We start from the raw sequence: 19,927 nt of genomic DNA, 5'->3' as shown, positions 1-19,927 counted from the left end.
TATTCCAGTCAAATACCTTACAGGAAGCTGCTGGAAAAGAACCAGCTGTCTGGATCGAAGTAGCTCTAGACAGAACATTTATTTCCTAACCTCAAGTTACGCTTTCAAATTCACACACTTTCAAGTCCCATGATTCTGTATCCGTTATGTTATGAATACAAATACAGTACGATACTGCAAGGAGCTGCTGGAAAAATACACGTCAAATTTGCTTTATCTGCAGTGACATCTCCCAGCGTTAAGATTGATACCTACTTGCAAAAATGAGTCTTTAACAGTACCTTTAAATAGAAGCTGCAGCAATGGAACAAGCAGAGAAATCAATTCTATATTGTACACATTCTCTAATGTCTTCTCATCACATTTAAGTGTGGAAAGCAACTCATTAATGTCTTTCGAAACATCATATTGATTGGTAAGAAGCAAAGTATCAGTCCAAACTTCAAATATGACCTCTGAGCTAACACAAGGCTTGCGTAACTAGAATGAATTTAAAGCTAAACGCCATTTAGAGATGACATAGCTGAAGAAATATTAATCCCTGTAAGTCTAGAAAATTCCCTTCTATAGATAAAAATCACTCCTTATTTTATGCTTGCCAGATTTGAGACTTGATTAAGAGTCCTTGCACCTTTTGATTCCCATGAACTTTCAACTACTGATGGTGTGAAATGGGATGTCTTTTGCCCCACCTTTAGCAGTACCAGATTATTTTCTCTGCTTGAGAAGACCCAGAAATATTTTAAAGAACCCACCAGCAATGGAAAAGTGAAAAAAGGTTCTGATCTACATCCTGCCCTGAAGCAAATTATCATTCTTTGTTTAACATTAGACATACCCATACTCACATTTAGGTAAGATAAACACTACCTGCCAGTTTCCCTTGGATTTGTCATGTGTTTTCTAGAACCAGCACCTTCATTATTTATTCATTCATAAACATACACACAATGTTGTTTGCTGCTCAACTGCACTGAGTATATTTGTTACTGAGCTTTTTCTCAGAGTATCTTTTGTACAAGATTTAAAGCAAATCCTTTCCTTTCCTTGCATATTCTCATCCAAGGAAAACACAGTGCCAGAAGGGCTCATGTACAACGTGCAGACTTTACGGTAAAGGGTAACATAAAAGTACCATTTGCTGCAAAAGTAGAGGTAAAATGAGTATCTGGAGACCAGACATTAATGCTCCTAAGCTCCTAAACTAGTGCAACTGCACGGCACGCTTTATTTTCCAGTCCTATTGTTCTTTTCTTTAGGCTTTGCAGCCTCTGAAGATCCCAATTTCAGCATCTACCTCTTGCTTTCTGCACAAACTCCAAGTAATAACAATGATCATTTTAGACAGCACTTCTGTACTAATGCCTTTGTCTTATGGTGATATTCATATCATCTGTTTGATATCCTATCATTTGATCTTTCTTATAGTGCTAATTAGCAGCTTCTGAATAACATCTCTGTCATCGTGGACAAGTTTAGAAAACAATACAGAACACACAAACAAGATGCTCAAGGTAGCTTGAAACAAGCAGTGTGATACTCTCCTATGAACATAATATTCATTGGTCCTTAGCTCATTAAAAATTTCAGTAACTTCCAGGTGAGTATTTCCTACATAAGGTTTTGTGGAAACGAACACATGTTGGAGATGAAGATGGGAAGAGAAGAAAGGAATTGAATTTACACTAACACAGTTCACAGGGAAAGAAATTTCTCTTTCCATTCCCAGAAAGAACAGAGGCTCAAATCCTCTTAATCGTCTCCCTTCATATGGGTCATAAAAATTACCATCAACTCTGAGAGGCCGACCTGCCTTAAAACCCAGGAGGCATTAGCCACTCCTCCTCCTCTCCTCCATGCTTAAGTGTCATCCTCTTTGTTTAAATTTAACCACATATAATGGAGCATGTTCAGCTCCATTTCCCTAGTTACACTGCTCCTGGTATGAAATACATCAACACTCTGAATATACTTTTAAAATTGTACTTGTCTTTCTCTCACTTATTTGCAGCCTCTGTTGCAGTCAGTCACTTTCACGCGTACTTTTGTACTTACCATTGGAAGGTCTTTGAGAATCTGTATACCATCTCCTGGACCCATATGTGCTATGTGGTTAAAATTAGTTGGGTTAGAAATTAATTTATTTCTCATTTCCGGATCACGTAGCATCTCCCTGGAAGAGAAAATACTTTGTTTAGATATTTTGTTCGACATGAGGATGGACATTTATAAAACATGTGCAGCTTTGATTATCAGCTACTTTTAAATGGAAATTAATTATTTAACCACGTTAACAGTCATAAACCCTTGCCATCAGCACTGGCATGGACAAGCTTCCAGCTTGAAGAGCAGGCAAGGGGGCAGAACAAAAGGATGCTGTTTGCAGGCTAACAGCCCACACCCAGTAGTTACCAATATTCAAAGAATATACAGCCACTAGGAGCTGATAAAAAGCTCTGTAAGATGAGTAAAAGCAGAACTCATTTGTGATGCGTTACAAAGTGGAGATGAAAATGAAGTACAAAATATGAAAATAGAATTAAAATAATACTGCAGTACCTTTTTCAGTCTGTGGTCAGAACTAAAAGCTCTTCAAAATGGCAAGGATGCATTTCAGAACCCAGAGTAAATAAAATCTTAAAAGACCAAATCGCGATTCAGCTCACAAAAGGCAAGGACAATAACTGGAATTTTATCTCCACTGTACATAGCTGTTACTTTTCTTAGAGCCAAAAAAAGAAAGGAAAGCTGGGAACCAGCCATCAGTGGAAGACATCGGAAGTTAGAAAACTGAAATACTCAGTTCTTGGAGTGTAGCTTAGACAGTAGCAGGTCATCTTTAGTGAGTGATAGTAAATGGTCAATAACATCCACTATGAACACTGGCAGTAGTGCAGACCTATTTTTATTGCCTTTTAGGAAAGTATTTGTGACTTGTTAAGGACTTCTATTAAAAACACATCCTGAAGTCCTATGTCCTCTGAAGAAGTGAGTTTTCTGAGATTTATAGAATGTTTATGTAGTTAAATCTATAAATCAAAAAAGCAGATGCCTTGGAATACTCCTGAGAGTAGAACTGCAATCAGAAAGAAAAGCAGAACCAGAGTCTGAAAGTAATTAATCCATATGCATAGTTAGCAACATAATCTCCTTTTGCAAAGTGTTTATTATAGATCTTTACATATACAGTATATGTGCACACCTATAGACCTATATACAGTATGTGGAGACATGCATTCCAAATTACAGTTGTTTCACATAATTAATTTGAACTAATGAATACTTGTGTATCCAGTGCATATCCATATCCAAACTTGTATTAACATAAATTAAACATTGAGGATTAAGGCAGAAGTGAAGAGACAGAAACAGCTGAATTGGCATTCCAGAAAGCAACACAGGAAGTACTACATTGGCATCAGTCACTGTCCTTCAGGGCCTACAGGCATGTACAGAAGACAAGTACGTGTTGAATACTGACCTCCTCTGCTGCATCCTCTCCTCCTCTGGTACTCTGAATGAATAGCGGCGCTTGTTGTTGATGTTTCGAACCATCTGCTTCCGGCTGTTGTCTGATGTCTCAGGAACTACCAGTTCATCGCCCTCTGCAATCAATATAAATACAATGGTCCAGTGTGACAATTCATTAGGTATTAATGGAATTTGAATTCAAAGAAAATTTCTCCCTCTGGACACCACCCACTTCCCATCAAACCTGAACAAATGCTCCTTGGTTTATGGGTTTTCTTGGTCACTACCTACTCTGTTATATAGCAACAGACTTAACCTTTCTTCACACACAAGCTGCCACAACTGTGTTCTCAAAATATCACTGATTAGTTCTTTCAAACAAAACCTTTAGGTGGGCAGGAAAGGGTCTCAGTCCTCTATCTCAAACTGCCTTTGGCAGGTCTCACTGAAAATCACTGGAACAGTCCTGTTCTGCCAATCATCTGGCAGACTCAATGCAAGATTCTTTTTCATTCATTCCCTGCTCCAAAGAGACTCGTCCTGTTTATATGTTTGAACACTGATGTATTTTGGTGCAACTGTGGGAAAAGGGAAGATTTTTTTCCATATGTGTAGGTCTGGCTGATGCATCTTTAATGAAGACATGAAATGTATAGCAGTGATAATCATACAATAGGAGCGTTACTTTGGATGAACACCGCAACTGCTCTGTCTTGTTTTATACATATGGAGACTAAAATTACGCTTAATAAGCTTGAATATACTCAACACCTACTGCTCGCTGCCAAAACAGTTTTTGTATGGAACTGAAATCTCTTCTTTAAGATCAACTGGAGATTTCGTGAAGTGTGGGATCTACAAGGTAAGCAGCTTCAGGAAAAAAAACTTTTAGACTTTTAAGGAGATACACCTGGAGGATACTTTACTGTTTGGCAACGTTTTCTGAAAGACAGCAGAAGCTTAAAGGAGCAAAGCATCAGCCTTACTCACTTCTGATCCTATGCGCTCCAGGTTTTTTTCCCCCTCTTTTGCTCTACTTTTAATGTTCAGTCTTTATTAGACTTGAAAATTCTTTATAAATACGTCCACCATGTTGCCCCTCTCTACCAGTGTCATTCCTTTTGTACTAATTTGCTAGCAATTTAAATAAACACTGAAACACTGCCAACAGCAGTGTATGTTTCTAGAGTGTTTATTTCCACTATTTTCAGAATAGTTGTTAAAAATACTATAGCTTTTGCTTGTTAAAACAAAGCACATCCCCTCTCCATCTAAGAGGTTAAGCAAAAGGTTAAGAAAATTACCCAGGAGCATGCTTACGAAATGGGCTCTAAAAAGAAAAAAAAGGTCAAAATGACTCATAACAAAAATAGAATTCTGAAGCTAAAACTTTGGCACACAATCATATGTGGCCCTGATAACAAGTTATGAATACATAATATTATATTACTTTCTGATCCTTGGGAAAGGCTTATTTATGTTAAATATAATATTAATTTTATCTAGTACTGCCAAGATCATTATTAAAGCCTTTAATTGTGCAGGAATTTTTAGATTGCATTCCGGCAGGTGATTCCAGATTTGGAAGAGGCATCTAGTCATTCTATTTCCAGTCTTCATTCAAGTCTTCATTGAATATTCAAAAGGGAAAAAAAAGTTCAGAGTAGCTGCATAGCACATATCATTGCAATCACTGTGGAATCTATAAGCTTTGGCTTTCTCACAAATTAACAAGCACACATATGTTTGAGAGATCACTTTCTACAATGCACAGATCCAGGCCAAAGAAAAATGCTCTTTCTAAACAAAAATTTGAATGATAAAAATTGGCTTCTCTTTACTTACCTGCCATTTTGTTTTTGAAATATATTAATCTAACCGTCTCCAGGCCTAAAAGGTTTAGTGAGCCTTCTGTATTCAAGGGTCGTACCTGAAACAAGGAAAATCAGTCCCTGTAATAGCAGTCAGTCACATTTATATCCTGCATCTTATTCTGAAAGCTCCAAAGTGCACTATAAACTCTATAAAAGGAGCACTGTTAGAAGCCAACCAGGGAGTAGAACCGCATTAACTGGCCAGAGCAAAGCCTGCTCCACAGAAGAACTGCAGGCTGGAGGGAGCTGTGTCTCCTATCTCCACTAGCACACGCCTGCTCTCAAGAATAACAACTGTGAGTCAATAAAGCCACGAAGCAGAGTTGAATACAGTTTTAGATTTTAAATTTCTGTCTGGAGAACAAGTACAGAGAGAGTTGCCTAAAATTCCACTTAAAGACATAGGATTAACACCATTCCTCCCAGCATTTCAAGAAATAGTTCTGTTAGAAGTCTACTTCATATAACAATTCAATTTTGTTTATTAGATACACAAAGCAGTAAGCTGTGCTTTTATTCTGTGTTAGTATCATGTCACAATTGCACTTCGCAACTTGATAAAAGTATACAGAGATTGCTAGAGCCTACTGGTATTTGTGATTTGCAACTTCAAAATGAAAGATGCATTCCACTCTCCGAGTCTGCAAACTGCGTTAGAAACAAACTCTTCATAATGAACTGCCATTTTTGAGTCTCCTAGACATAGCAATTCTTGTTTGTTGAAAGTAGCTTCATTCATTAAATGGGCAGTCTTGAGTCAAATATTAATCAAAGTACTAAATCACATTCTGCTGTGCAGTAAAAAAATTGCTCAAACTGCTTAATAACTCAAAGATTGGACATCAGGAAGAGTAGAGGAAATTTTCTCTAGAAGACCAGATTCTTCTTCTCTCCTTAAGATGGTTAACAGATGAGCATCTTGATCTTTGCATTATTTATCCTTATAGCATTGCCGTAATATCCTGGTCTGCGTCTGACATATGGGAAACTGATATGCAGAGAGACTGAATGACTAACACAAGACCACAAGAACAGTATCTTGTAGTTCTGTGTCACTGGAATGCCCGTTAAAGGCATTATGTTGACAGTAATACAAAGCTTAAGTCAGCCTAAACTATGGGGAAAAAAAACACTTTTCTTTTTTCTTTCCAAATACAGCTGAGCAAACATCACCTAAATACCAAGAAAGTGTCAGTTTTCAAAAACTTCTTCCTTTTGATAAGTGATCCAAATGTGACATCATCCTGGTTTTAATATTTGTACTGGCTTTTGAAGGCCTGGTTAATTATCTTAACATCCATTCTGTCAATAACACAGATGCAATCGGTCCCAATGAAGCCATATACCATTAATACCAAGAAACCGCTCTCTACAATAGTATCAGTAAGTCTAACATACTCATACGCTCCAGACTGACCATTCATCTGAAGCAGTGAAACCACATGTAAAACACGTTTCATATCCTGTATTTTGAACAAAAAGCATTGGTGTCTTTGCAGTAGCTCTTCTTTTAGTTCAATTATTTTTAAACAAGCAGTTTTAATGATGGCTTCTGATGTGCTTGAAAAACCATCTATGCCTGTAGCAAAGCAATACTGAGTCTAGACATATTCTTTAACTGATATTGAAAGAGCAAGTTACCTTTTTGAGAGGAATAGTCTGAATCCACTCCATGGAGTTCACATCGAAGATATCAATTGCATTTTCACTGTACACAGAGAGGTATGGTGCATTGTAACCTGAGAGGGACAGATTAGGTATAGGATCACGTGCTTTTAGATAGGGCTCAAATATGTAATTTCTTATGTTTAACCATATTTATTACAAAAAATCCTCACCCCACAATACAACAACAATCTTCACAAAATGTGTTTTAACTCAAAAATGAACAAGAAATTTATTCTGAAGGCAAACGACCACTACCACCAAAAGCCTAAAACCTCTATGACTCTTCTTTTAACTTTGCAGAACCAAACTCCTTTTTGAACTACAAGAGATTACAGTTTGTTCTGCCAAACACTGATGTGATTCAAAGTTTTTTTCTTCTGAAAGCCCTATTTTTAAGAGCTCGTCTTTTGTAAATGACATGGTACGAAAATATATTGTTGTTATTTAATAACTGTCATTTGAATGAACTGAGCTTTTAGTCTTTGGACTATGTACTAAATGAACATCAGTTGGAACTAAGCACCATGAACCAGGCATAAACACCTTCATGTTTCCTTCTAGCTTTAATTCTCTTTTCTTATTTTCTGGATTGTAAAGAGAATTCTTGTGCTACTCATCTGGTGCATTTCCCCAGCATGAAATTTGTTACACTGGGACCACTTCTAAAGGAGAACTCAGTATTTCCATGTTGGCAACAAGACTGCCATCGTCTGCCAAGACTAACAAGAGCATCCGATTTGTGTTTAAATGTAACAGTTTTTGCTATAAAATATATGTCCATTCTGAATTGGAGTAACGTCAAGTCACTTCATTTAAGGCAATCGAGAAACTTTCACAACTGTCAATGACCAGTATAGATGAACTACATGTGAAAATACCTGTTTTTCAGTCTATCACAAAATCTTTTGATTCATTCATTCTCTGAGTCCAGTGTAATAATCACACTTCTTACTTGAAAACCAGGAAAGAGACACGGCCTGTAAAAGGTGCTCCTTCCACATTTGAAGGGGCTTCACAAGTGAGTTTGAGAGAAGCCCCTTCCGCTCCGCAGTGTGACTGCAGTGCTGTCGCAGTGAGGCAAGAAGGCAGACTATGTTAAAAACCAACGTAAGACTGCACTCATTCACATATACTCTGAGGAAAAATATACCTAATCTCTATCTCCATTCAGAAAGACATTAAAAAAAAGATAGGCATTGCAGGTTCTTTTTTCTCTCCAACTGTCAAAAAGATAAAGCCCCGGCTTTGAAAAAATGCACAATAAATATTTAACACAGTTCTTGCTGAAAACTGAAACCTTGAGAAATTATAGTATTTTTTCCTTAAGGTTATAAAATTTATTTTCTATACTGCCTGCCATACACTGTATTTTGGAAGGGAAGTGGGAGACAGAGGGGGGACAGTTAAAAACCGATGTTTTAAAAAAGCAAAGAGAGGAGATGAATGAGAACACTGTCAGCAAAAACTGCAGAGGAAGAGAGAATGAAGGAGTAAGGAAAGAAAAGGAAAAAAAACCAGGAAGTAGGAATAAACACCATTGGAGAAAAGCAAGTCAAACTACCAGATCCTGATGACTCTGAACGTAAGAAAGCTTGAATCAAAATGCTGAGTCAAAGTACAATCGAATTTTAAGACTTCAAATAACAACAGTCCAGTATCAGTGGTAGCGAATGCACAAAGATCCCATCAGCCCCTGTAGGACCTGAGGCTTTCGGCTGTTTTAGAGACCTTCTCATGCGTTTAGAAATTGGATGTCAGAGTCAGAAATGCTGACCCATGATTCCTCTTTGTGCTACACCAGTATAGGTCAGTGACTGAGCTGTCAAACCTAGCATAAATGGGATCATTTACCTGTCACGTTACCTTCCCTTCCTGTGCATATTAATACAAGCAGCGATCACTTCAATGTATAATAGCAAGTACACTGACACACACGGCAACTTACAGCAAGAAGATGGAGTTGCGGGCCACATCAATTCTTGTTGTCTAGATCTTCGGCCCTGGCAGTCAACGTAAACCCCTACGCTGCTAAAACACAGCAGGTATTCTTTACTTGAGATTTCGACTGCACAGATGGCATCAGTTGGCTGCTGTGCGACAAATGATAGCGTGTGGTCATCTGGATGGAGCAGACTGTACGGGCTGCCTTCTCCGTGAAGTGGGTATTTTAAGAAACCTGACTGGTAGCCCACACAAAGACGGTCACTGAAGATTGACATCCACTGGACATTTCCCTGGACTTGGATCTCCTTGATCTTTTTGTGACGTGTCTTACTCTGATTTAGTTCATAACAGAGGACCTGCCTTTTCATAGCTACACACAGGCATGTAAGAGCTCCGTGGCGCACATGTCCAGAAACTATTGACTGACAGCCTTTTGTCTCTGCCAGCTTATAAAACTCAGTCTCCCTTCCATCCAGGGCAGCCATAGGGAAAAGCCGCACATGACGGTTTCGTCCTGAGATTACTGCAATGAGCTGTTCATTTGGGATAAGCTCAATTTGATGAACCTTCTTGTTGTCACCAACACGGATAATCTCTAAAAAACAAAACAAAACCCCCCAAATCCAAGTAAATAATGTTGAAGTGTGAAGTGATTAAAATATATGTATTTGTAAAAATAAACTACGAAGTAAGCCCAAGAAATCCCTTTTGTTGCTTCCCTGCAATACTAAAAAGCACAGGATCAAAACTTGTATTTTAATAATACCAGATGTGGCAATGCTGGATAGACCTTTGGCTTTTCCTCATCAGAAAAAGGGAGGAGCAGATCCGATGCAGTAACAACTGCTGTACTATTTCGGCATTCATTTCAAAAAACAGATTACAACCACGAAACTACTGAATAAAGGAAAACCCTCGACTAACTAAAACATACAATTAAACATGTTGCTTGTTGAAGTAGCTTGGGTATCTGTCATTACGTCTCTTTACAATACTGAACATAAGTTTTAATTTTCAATACCAAGAAGGAGGTTACAGAAAAGATTGAGCCAGGCTCCTTAGTGAGGTGCACAGCAGGAGAAGCGGACACACTGGTAACAAATTGAAACAGAGGAGGTTCCAAGTGGATATACAAAGAAAATGTTAAATTGTGAGAATAATTACACTTTGCAACAGGCAGCCCAGAGAGACTGTGGAACCTCCATCCTTGGGGATTTTCAAGACCTGACTGACAAAGTCCAGAGCAACCCGGTCTAAATTCAGTATTGAGCCTGCTTCAAACAAGGGAACAAAACCTTCACAGCTGCATTCCAGATGCTAGCTCTTTGTTACTGGAAAGGATACCCAAAACAGAAAGCACACAGAACACCTTCTTGATTATCAGCTCTCACATGGGGTTGTCCAGCTGATAATGTAGTAAAGTGAGAAAAATGAAACCAGAGGATACTGAACAAGAAAAAAAGGTTACAAAGTCACTTTCTGACTATTTACTATTTGGGAAATTATTACCAGTTCCTAACCTCTTACCGTCTTTGGTGACATGCACAACAAATAACCCTTCTTCATTCCCCAAAGCTATTCTTTCATGGTCTACGATGTTAAGGAAAAAAAAAAAGGGAGTTATTTTTCTTTGGAAATACTTCTTCAATAGTGATAATTCTGATTAACGGAAACAGTTTTTTAATATCTTGAAATAAACAAACATAAAGACAAACCCAACATATTAATGTGACAAAAAATATTGGTAACCTGATCTTTCAAATTTCTGAAAAAGTAAGTTTTTTCTAATGTTAGTAGAAATAAAATCAAGAAACATAATTTTTAACAAACCATTCAGAGCACTTAAGTGTACTAGCGACTTTGGAATAACTATAATACCACATTTAAATAATTTAAATAATCCAAGTTTAACATATCTTATGGAGTAGCATTTAAAATAATTATATTAATTCTCTGCTTTTACCTTTTCTCTCTGGTCCCACAACCAGATTTTGTAAAGTCAGTGATTTACATGTATTCTATAGAGCTAATTTTGCCCAGTTAAGGAATTATTTTTACAGAATAACAAAAGAGTAATGTCCAGTTCTCAGTCAAAATTATTCATAATTATGCATACGTGTGAATAGGCAGAATATTCTTAAAGATCTGAAGAAAGTACTGGGTGGTGAACCGCACTTCTCAAACCCATACACATTTCCATATGGGATAAAAACCCAATATATTACTCTCTATTCAGTAGATAATGCCACTTAACATGATTTTGCAAAAAAAAGCATGCTTTTAGGATACCCATTTTTCTTAGAGTTATCTTCTTATTCATTTCATACCTATGATTGCTGCTGACTGTGTTGTTTTAATGAGGGGTAAGGTGCTGTCATAAGCTTCTTTGGGCACATAGACTGAGCGGTCTTTGAGTTTGTTCTTCTTCAAGATCCTATGCAATTCGTTCAGCACTCCTACCCACTTGCTTTTTTCATTCTCACCGTCTGCTAGAATCAGGATTGAACACTTATTACTGGATGCAGAGAGCTGGGAAGCTGTGACCTGGAAAATTTTAAAATACGTATTTTAAGTCATAAGCAATACAAAATTTAATCATGATAATTTTTACAGGGATATCAGGTGCCTATAAGTGTCCTTTTAATTAGTTGTCTGAACTAAGAATGCAAAAACTTAGCCTTAGTTAATAGAAAACACTATCTCAATCAAGAACCCACATCAGAAAAACCTGTATATGTGAATAACTCAGTGATGAACAGAGAAAACTTTGGCTTTATTCTAAATGCATTTGTATTTATTCTATAATTTGGAAATGTCTGCCCTTAATAAGGTAGTCAGTCACCTGTTTCTCACAGCAATTTTATAATGAAAAGCATTTCTTACAAAGTATTCTGTTGTTTTAAGACCAATAGTTTTCATTAATAATCTCATGCAATAGGAATAGTCTTTATTGAAGAATTATCTATGATCCTTTTCATGTATTTGGTAGAGCTACTACAGATGACAATGAAAGCCCCTTTTGTAGGTTTATCTCCTCTTAGCATGCAGAGTGATGAACAGTCTGAAAGCCAGAAAAACAAGGAGTGAAATACAATGGTATAGTAAAGAAATGATAGGGGAATTAATAAGACACCAAAGATACTTAATTGAGGTTCAAAGCTTCAATAAAATATCTAGTAAAAATAAGAAGAATATTAGAAAAAGCCAATGATGGCCAATGATGATATCAGATAACAGAACAGACATAAATTTTGAGGAGGATTTTACACTAGATTTCTATACTATCTGATGAATAGGAGTTTTCAGGGATCCAATGCTTGTATACAAAGAAAATACATAAAATAAGGGCGTCAGAAATACCACAACAAATTAAATTGTGAAGCAGAAGGCAATTTTAGGAAATGAAAATGTAGAAGGTTATGAAGAACAGAAGAATTCCAAATGACTAACAGAAGGTTGAGGAAAGCACGTCTTACTGTGAAGGCTAAAAACCCAAAACCCATGTAAAGAGACAAGAACTTTTCTAAATGTGCCAGTGCTATTTTTACCACAAAAATGATATATGTGCAGATCCTTACGCATTGCTGCTGCTGCCATGGATACCACATGGCCAGAACTTGCAAAGGAAATAAAATACTAGCAAGCTGTCAGTGAATGCACGCCGTACATCACACTGTGAAAACCTGTACTTCTGGGTTACTAGGGTCAAGACATAATACTTACCCTAAAGATACAGGGGATATCTTTTCGATTTGCATGGATGACATCTGAGGCCAAGACAGAACTCACTGAGAATTCTTCATCCCTTATGGAGACCACAAACATAATTGGAAAAGAGTTAAAGAGTAAAAACTGTATGGTTGGTTTTATATTTCCATAGTACCAATAGCCTTGTTTTGTGAAGGATACAACAAGACAGTACTGAGACCTAATTTTTAAAATTATTCTTTCCTCTTTATCTGCAGATGAAACTCACAAATACAATGCTGCATAACTAATTCCCAATAAATGTTGATGGAGATAAATCTATTCAGAGTATCTATTTTTGCCTGTTTAAATGAAAACCTTTTTTTAAAAAACAAAACAAAACATAATCAAACTTAAAAAATAAGCCTGGACCAAGAACACCTCTCCAACTTCTTTCATAAAAATCCAAACCTGCTAGAAGCTATAAGCTACAGCTGTTTGAAACTTCATGGATAAAGTAACCTCGTTCAGAGACGAGCTTTACTTAGTTGGTATCTTACATGTCCTCAACCTTCAGTGAAACTGGCAGTATTTCAGTAATACTGAAGACAGTGGGAACAAACTATTTACCCCTTCTGAATCAAAAATTGTATTAGTTTTATTTATCCTATAACAAAGCTTTAGCTGTCTTTTAAAATTCAATTCAACCCCAAAAGAACGTATTTTTCTTCTTCATTCGTTCCAGCTGAACAGATGCATTTTGGCACATGATATATGTGCCGCATAGGAACACACAAGTGGAGTTCAGGCTAACTGCAAATACTGCTCTTCTCCGGAAAATTAGAGGCTCTCAACGTGGATTACAGCGTTTCATAAAAGCTCTGGATTTTGCTTACTGATTTCACAAAAAGAAAAAGCAGAAAAAGCCTCCCAGTGCCTCTGAAAAGCTCCCACTCAGCACCAAACAGCTTACCTCATGTCTATGACCTGACTCACTACCACGCTGGGCTGGGATGCTTTTCCTTCTGCTACATCATAGAGGAAGAGTTTAAAATCACAGATGACTGCCAGCGCTCTCTGCCAACCTTTCTTCACTCCAGCTGGTTTTGGTACCTTTAGAAGATAAAATCTCATCAACTCTCTGTAAGTTTGCATGCAACCAAAAATCAAACAGAAAGTACCAGAATCAGTTCTCTCATCTAGTTGACAAGCTTTTATTCAGTGATAACATTAAGCAATAGAAGCCATAGCACAGGTGCAGTGAGAGCATCAAACACAGCTGCACAGACACCATGATATATTATTTAAAAATTTCATAGCACCACAGATTCTTCCTTCTTATTTCACAAACTCATTCAAAGCTATATTAATAAATATAGAGAAAGAAACCCATCTCTAGCTGATCAACAGGAATATGGCCAAAACTATGTCGAGTAATTTTTTTAGTATTTACATACTAGTATCCATACCAACGACCCTAGACAGTACATCAACAGAAAGACTCAAAAACCTGGAAGATGACCTGATCTCTAGAGATGGACTATTCAAGACCAACTCAAAGCACAATGGCCAACAGAGATGGAGAGAGAAGTACCGTTGAAAATGCTGAGTTGCTTTGTGAAAATTTAGGTCTTAGTTTGCAAACTGACACCTTAAGGTATAATTGAACCCACCACCCCCCAACACCCCAATTAGAGTTTAATTACATCTCCAGAAAACAAGACATTTAGTGTAAGTGCCCCAAATGCAGCTACCTGATACTTACTCGGACATGTCCTTCATAAGCTGTTCCTATGCCTTTCTGTGGATCTATTCCCAAAGGTCCCTTAGTTTGTTCGGGAGGGATTGGACATACTGCAGGAGCTTTGTCTGCACAGGTCACGTGGCAAGAGAATCCACATACTTGTGAGAAGGAGAAGAAACAAAAAGATTTGATGGTTATTTCTTGTGCAATGCAAAAGCTATGATAATGATGACATTTATAAAGGAATCCTCTCTTTTTTATTAACTGACAACTGAATAGTTTCACTGAACTTTGCTACACTGAAACAGAAATGTCCATCTGTGCACAGCAGCAGTTGATGCTTTTATCTGCTTTAAATTCTGATTTGCTCATTTTCAGAGGTGTATGGATACAAAGTCTGGTTTCATACAGGTAAGAAAGAGCCTAATCAGAAGCTCATACTGAGACAATCTCTATGATTTCCTCTAGGCCCAACTCTACTAGCAAACAAAAAGCTGGAAGCTCGTCTAAATGATGAGTGTCACTCTGTGTACATATAAACATAGAATAAATTAGTCCTGGAAAGAAGCAAAATTGGTAGTGAATGGCAAACCTGTCTTACATTTTGCCCTAAGTCAGAACACGAAGCTGTTGTCAGCATACTTGATCAATGACTGTGGCCCTACTTGCTATTCTAAGTAAACTGAACGAAGCTCTTCTACCACCAACTAGAAGAAGTATGTCCCCAGGTAATCTGTTACATGAGATGTTCAGAGTGTTTGGCTTCTACTGTTCAAAGACTGAAGCATGAGAATATATTCTGTTATTCAAAATACAAATAGAAGACTCCTGCATTGTCACTCCACAACCTTTACTGTACAATTTGCATCTATAAGAACTTCAGTTCACCCTTCCTGCTTTCACAAGTGCTTACCTTCACAAGTACAGCCCTGTCGTATTAAACCAACCATCAGAGATGTGCACTGATTGCATTTTGTCGGTGTATTAAACGATTTCACTACAAACTGGTGGGCTTTAGGCTGTGAGACAAGCAGACAAGAACGTTAATACCTGTAAGACTTCTGAAGAACAGTTATTTTTTTCACGCACATAAGAGCACATAAGGTAGCTTATTTATTTTTGCTGAAATGAGATCTGAGGTCCTAACACATGGTCTGAAAAAAACTCATCAATGCTTGTTATTGATAATTAAAACCATCCTCTGTAAACGAAACCATGGAAACCAAACCTTGTCTCAGAACATGACTTTGCTTCCATTGCAGATAGGAAAGTTGCCAAAATTATTCCATTACACTCTGGAAGTTGAAGGTGTGTATATATGTGCTTGGTAGGCACCTGGCGGCCAGCTAAGGTCAACCCACCATAGTATTTTTTAAGCTGCAAATTCAATGCCTCTCTGTAAGCAGTGTTGCCTTAGTTCAAAGCAAAATATCAGACTTCTTCAAAATTCTAATTTTTATGCCAGGAAGCATGATACAATTCAGTTTTATGATGTCAGGCACAGGCAATTTCAGAAAACCCAATTTAAAAGCAAGAGTATAGATAACGTTGATTTTGAAAGGGCTTCTCTTCTTGTTAGTTCTTGCAAACACAGAGTACACGATTAAGTGTTTTAATTCTCTCTCTCCCTCCCCTCAAGGATGGCAGTGCTGATGCTATGACATCAAGGCTAAATGACTACATAATGTGGTAGTATGATTCATAGAAGGCCTTATGTAAAATCCAGGAAGCTGCTTGGCTTTTCTAAAAAACTCCCAGTGAAGTAACAACTGGTAGGTGGTGAAAGGATACAGCACAGGGTGAACACAGAGACTGTCCAAACAACGTGGATAGTGTACATGATCTGAAATAAGACAATTTTGCAGACTACTTTAATGAGTAGGTATATTAAAATTTTACTCACTTTCCTGTTTTTCACAGCATAAGATATCACACCTAAGGGCTCAAACTTCATCCATATTTAATACATTTTTACTGTTACAATGGAAGCTTTCTGTCTACAGATGGACGTTGTGTTTTGAAACTTGTAGGGAAACAACACTTAGCTTTAAAAACTGATGCAATCATAAAGTAAGAAGGTTCTTTAGGGAACATAATAAATTAGAAAGCCAATCATTACTTACTGAGCAAAATATTTGCAAAAATGAAATTATGCGCCCAGTAAAATGTTTCACGTGATTCCAAGTGCATTTACAGTTTTTTAATTGATCTACTAAGATGTTGTCAGCAGAACACTGTCTGCTCAAACTTTTTAGCTTGCCTTTACACAAATCAAGTTTTTTGCTATTTTGCAATTTATCAAAGGAGAGAAACAGATCTATTAGAAAGACTCACTTCCTTCATTGATTAGTTGCAGAAAAAATGTAACTTTTTTAAACATACAGAAGATTCCTAAGCCATTGAGGCACTTCTGATACTTATACGAGACATTTTTTTCCTTTGTTAACTTGCATTTTATTCCTCATTTGCTTGAATATACACAATACACTCACTGACTTATTTAGCCAACAGCAAAATAATTTCAACAACTGATGTAAAATCAGTATTTATGCAAGTAAAAAGCCAGAAGACACAAAAACTGGAATTCCCTCTCCTAGCCCCATGCTGGCTGTAGTGCTCACTCTACATTACTTATAAAACTACAAATCTACAATTTCGTTTTAGGCTTACTCTTTGCCTTTTCTCAAAAATAAACATCTAATTAGCACACAGACGTATTGCACGCAGGGGATAGATGCAGGTTGGTCAGACACACGCCGGAAAACACTCTCTTTCTAGTAAGTCTCTTTTCCTTTTTTCATGTTCTGGTTAATTTACCTCTTTCTAATGTCCAAACTACTGTTTTTCCTATAATCAAATGCCTGTGTACTGCTACAGTGGAATGCCTCATCTCACCACATAATGTAAGAACGAAGGGTTTTAAATTTCAGAATGCAACCAGCTTGCATATAAACAACCCTTCCAGGCAGTTCTGGTAAGATTACTGTGATAAGCAGTTCTCCTGAAACTGATGCCCAGGAGTGATATTTTGCCCCTTACTATATAAAAAGTGTGAATGCTTGACTGAATACCTTTGGTGCAGAGAGTCCCGATCCAATATACGCTGTCCTCATGGTTGGTGTGTGAATTGAACGGGGAGGATGATCTGTAACCTGAACATAGTTCCCAAAGGATCAATAAGACATCAAATACACACTATCAAAGATAGCTTGAATAAAGTAAAAAGACTACAACGTCCTACCCACCCCATCCCCAAAATTACAAGCAATGAAACCAAACTGATCAAGGTAGAAAAGGACTCAGAAAACCAAACCCTATTTCCCAGCAAAGTGATGTGTACGATTCTTCTTCTAAATGTCAAAAATAATTTTGTATTATCTTAAACATTTGATTGAATCATTTCTAATGTAAAATAATCAAGAGATAAATTTTTTTAACAGGGAAAAGGGTTATATTATTATAGTTTCAGAGCCTGGCTAATATTTTGTATTGACCAGACTTTAAGCACGACTCTAAAGTGTGCTCTTACAAACTAGAGTATACCTTTAACTTTGTGACAACATTTCTTAAATATTCATGACTGAAGATACATTATGAAGAGAGACTGTATCTAACAATTGATTCAACATAGTTCCCATTCCTAATCAGTTAACCATATGTGAAAGGAAATGCAACATTCCCCAAAATACTGCTCACCACTAGTGCAGAAGGTTATTACAAGGTCCTAAATAGTCTCACTGCAGAGTGAGCTTCATTCTAAACAAAAGGATTTGCAATAGGAATTTTTATGAGTGAAACTGTTACTCCTAAATAGAAAAGACAAAAATTTGTCAACACTGAAGTACCTCGATTGGTTCAATCTCACTAGCTGTAGAAGGAGACCTTGATCTTGAATGGAGGTGAGACTTGCTATCTTCATCCCGTGATGGAGTATTAGACAATGTAAAATTCTCAACTGAATCAATCTAGGAGAACAATTCAAGAGAAAAAAAAAAAACAACCAAAAAAAAAATAAATCACAGACATCATTAAAAAAGAATTCTTAACTCTTACCAAAATAAGATATGGGAGCAGTAGAATTCCTAAGAGAGAACTGAGAGGATAAAAATTCCATTTTAAGCAACTTCCTAATTAATGTACAAAAATGCAATGAAAGTTATTGAACATGAACACGCCAAGGCTTCTGCTGAGAGGAGAGCACATGCATAAGAGCTGCTAGTTCAGGGGCCTGATAAACACTTGGAAGAGACTTGTAATTCAGCATTTTTAAAGGGTGAATATTTTCTAAACACTACCGGGTTTTGTCCACTGTCAGTAGAGATTTGTTAGAAGCGAATTCCCATGTAGCCCAGCTAAATCACTGCAAACATATTTAGGAGAAAATAAGGAGAAAAGGCAGAGCAAACAACGTATTTCCTGAGGTTAGTTAGTTATATTTACAGGGAATTGAGGGGGTTTTTGTACTCCATTTGAACTATAAATACATCCTTACCAGGAATAGAGTTTCTTCTGGGGAGTATTTTCCTAGTCCTTGATATACAATGAAACTAAGCCAAACACAACTACACTGAACAACAAGGCATATAGGTACAATCTTGGATAACAAGTCATCTTTTGTCAGTGCAGCTGAAAAATCAGAGAATGCAGGATTCTTCCTTGAAAACAAGACATCTCCACATCAAAGTTTTCTATGTAAATTTATATTTTTTAAAAAAGAATTACAGCAAGATGAGGATGCTTTTGTCCACTAATAATAAAACTGAAAGCCTACAGAAGGCTCCACTGCATGCCTGGCTTTTCTGGAGCGATGCTATCTATCATCAGTCCCCCATTGCTCAGGATTTGCCTAGCTTGCACACAAGCTAAAATATGCAGCAACGTTTGCAGAAAGCATTTGAACATTCCAGTGCTTTTTTATCTTATTTGCCATTGACATCATACTAAGAATTCCACAAGCTTTACTACTTTTTGGGAATGAAATATATTGCCAAGCCAATCTTATACATGCATATACAGTCCTGTTCTCCAGAAACTCAGTCATGGTAGCGAACAGGTGCAGTTGCTGTTTTTTCTTTTTCCCTTTTTTTTTTTTTTATTTTCTTTTTTAATAGTAGTGAGTTAAGCTTGATGGCTTCCAGTTTTATCATAGCCTTCAAAAAAAGTTATCTGGTGGAAAACGCCCATCAGCTTAACCAACTTAGGCATATTAAGATGCCTGCAAGTACTTCTGTAATGAAAACGGGAAAATCTCACACTGGGATACACCTGTTTTCTACACATAGATCATGTGTTTCAAGCACTGAGGCAAAAATTAGCAGTACAGCAAACATTTTGTGCTCAAAATTATCAGAAGCAAATAATAATTGGAAGCTTTATCCAGTATTAGGAACATTGATGCCTTTAAGTAGTAAATCCCCAAACACACAACATTGTTTCAATTACTTTAAACTTATTATTTTTATCGAGTCTAAACATGTGATAACTTGGAGTCCACTCAAAGACTTAAACCTTGATCAATTCCACCTTCTTCTTAAAAGTG

At 37.0% G+C, this 19,927-nt stretch overlaps 1 protein-coding gene across 25 annotated transcripts in view; it reads right to left on the bottom strand.

Moving 5' to 3' along the window:
* The window catches only part of CDC42BPA (CDC42 binding protein kinase alpha), a 191,800-nt gene that overhangs the window by 18,224 nt on the left and 153,649 nt on the right, over positions 1-19,927 (bottom strand). For all 25 annotated transcript variants that reach the window (XR_012586004.1, XR_012586005.1, XR_012586007.1 and 22 more), the window contains 13 exons: positions 18,234-18,353; positions 17,460-17,540; positions 15,302-15,407; positions 14,410-14,546; positions 13,618-13,757; positions 12,681-12,762; positions 11,285-11,501; positions 10,485-10,547; positions 8,959-9,552; positions 6,987-7,084; positions 5,317-5,401; positions 3,482-3,605; positions 2,056-2,173 (listed from right to left, as the gene is read on the bottom strand). Coding sequence is in view for 17 of the 25 variants with exons in the window: in XM_074578971.1 (XP_074435072.1) it covers positions 2,056-2,173; positions 3,482-3,605; positions 5,317-5,401; positions 6,987-7,084; positions 8,959-9,552; positions 10,485-10,547; positions 11,285-11,501; positions 12,681-12,762; positions 13,618-13,757; positions 14,410-14,546; positions 15,302-15,407; positions 17,460-17,540; positions 18,234-18,353 (1,965 nt within the window). In the remaining 8 variants the exon portion in view is untranslated. The remainder of the gene's footprint in view (positions 1-2,055; positions 2,174-3,481; positions 3,606-5,316; positions 5,402-6,986; positions 7,085-8,958; positions 9,553-10,484; positions 10,548-11,284; positions 11,502-12,680; positions 12,763-13,617; positions 13,758-14,409; positions 14,547-15,301; positions 15,408-17,459; positions 17,541-18,233; positions 18,354-19,927) is intronic.

This window comes from Larus michahellis, chromosome 3 (assembly GCF_964199755.1).
Source record: "Larus michahellis chromosome 3, bLarMic1.1, whole genome shotgun sequence".
NCBI lineage: Eukaryota > Metazoa > Chordata > Aves > Charadriiformes > Laridae > Larus > Larus michahellis.
The sequence above is the reverse complement of the archived record's forward strand: the minus strand, read 5'-3'. Positions and strand labels throughout refer to the sequence as shown.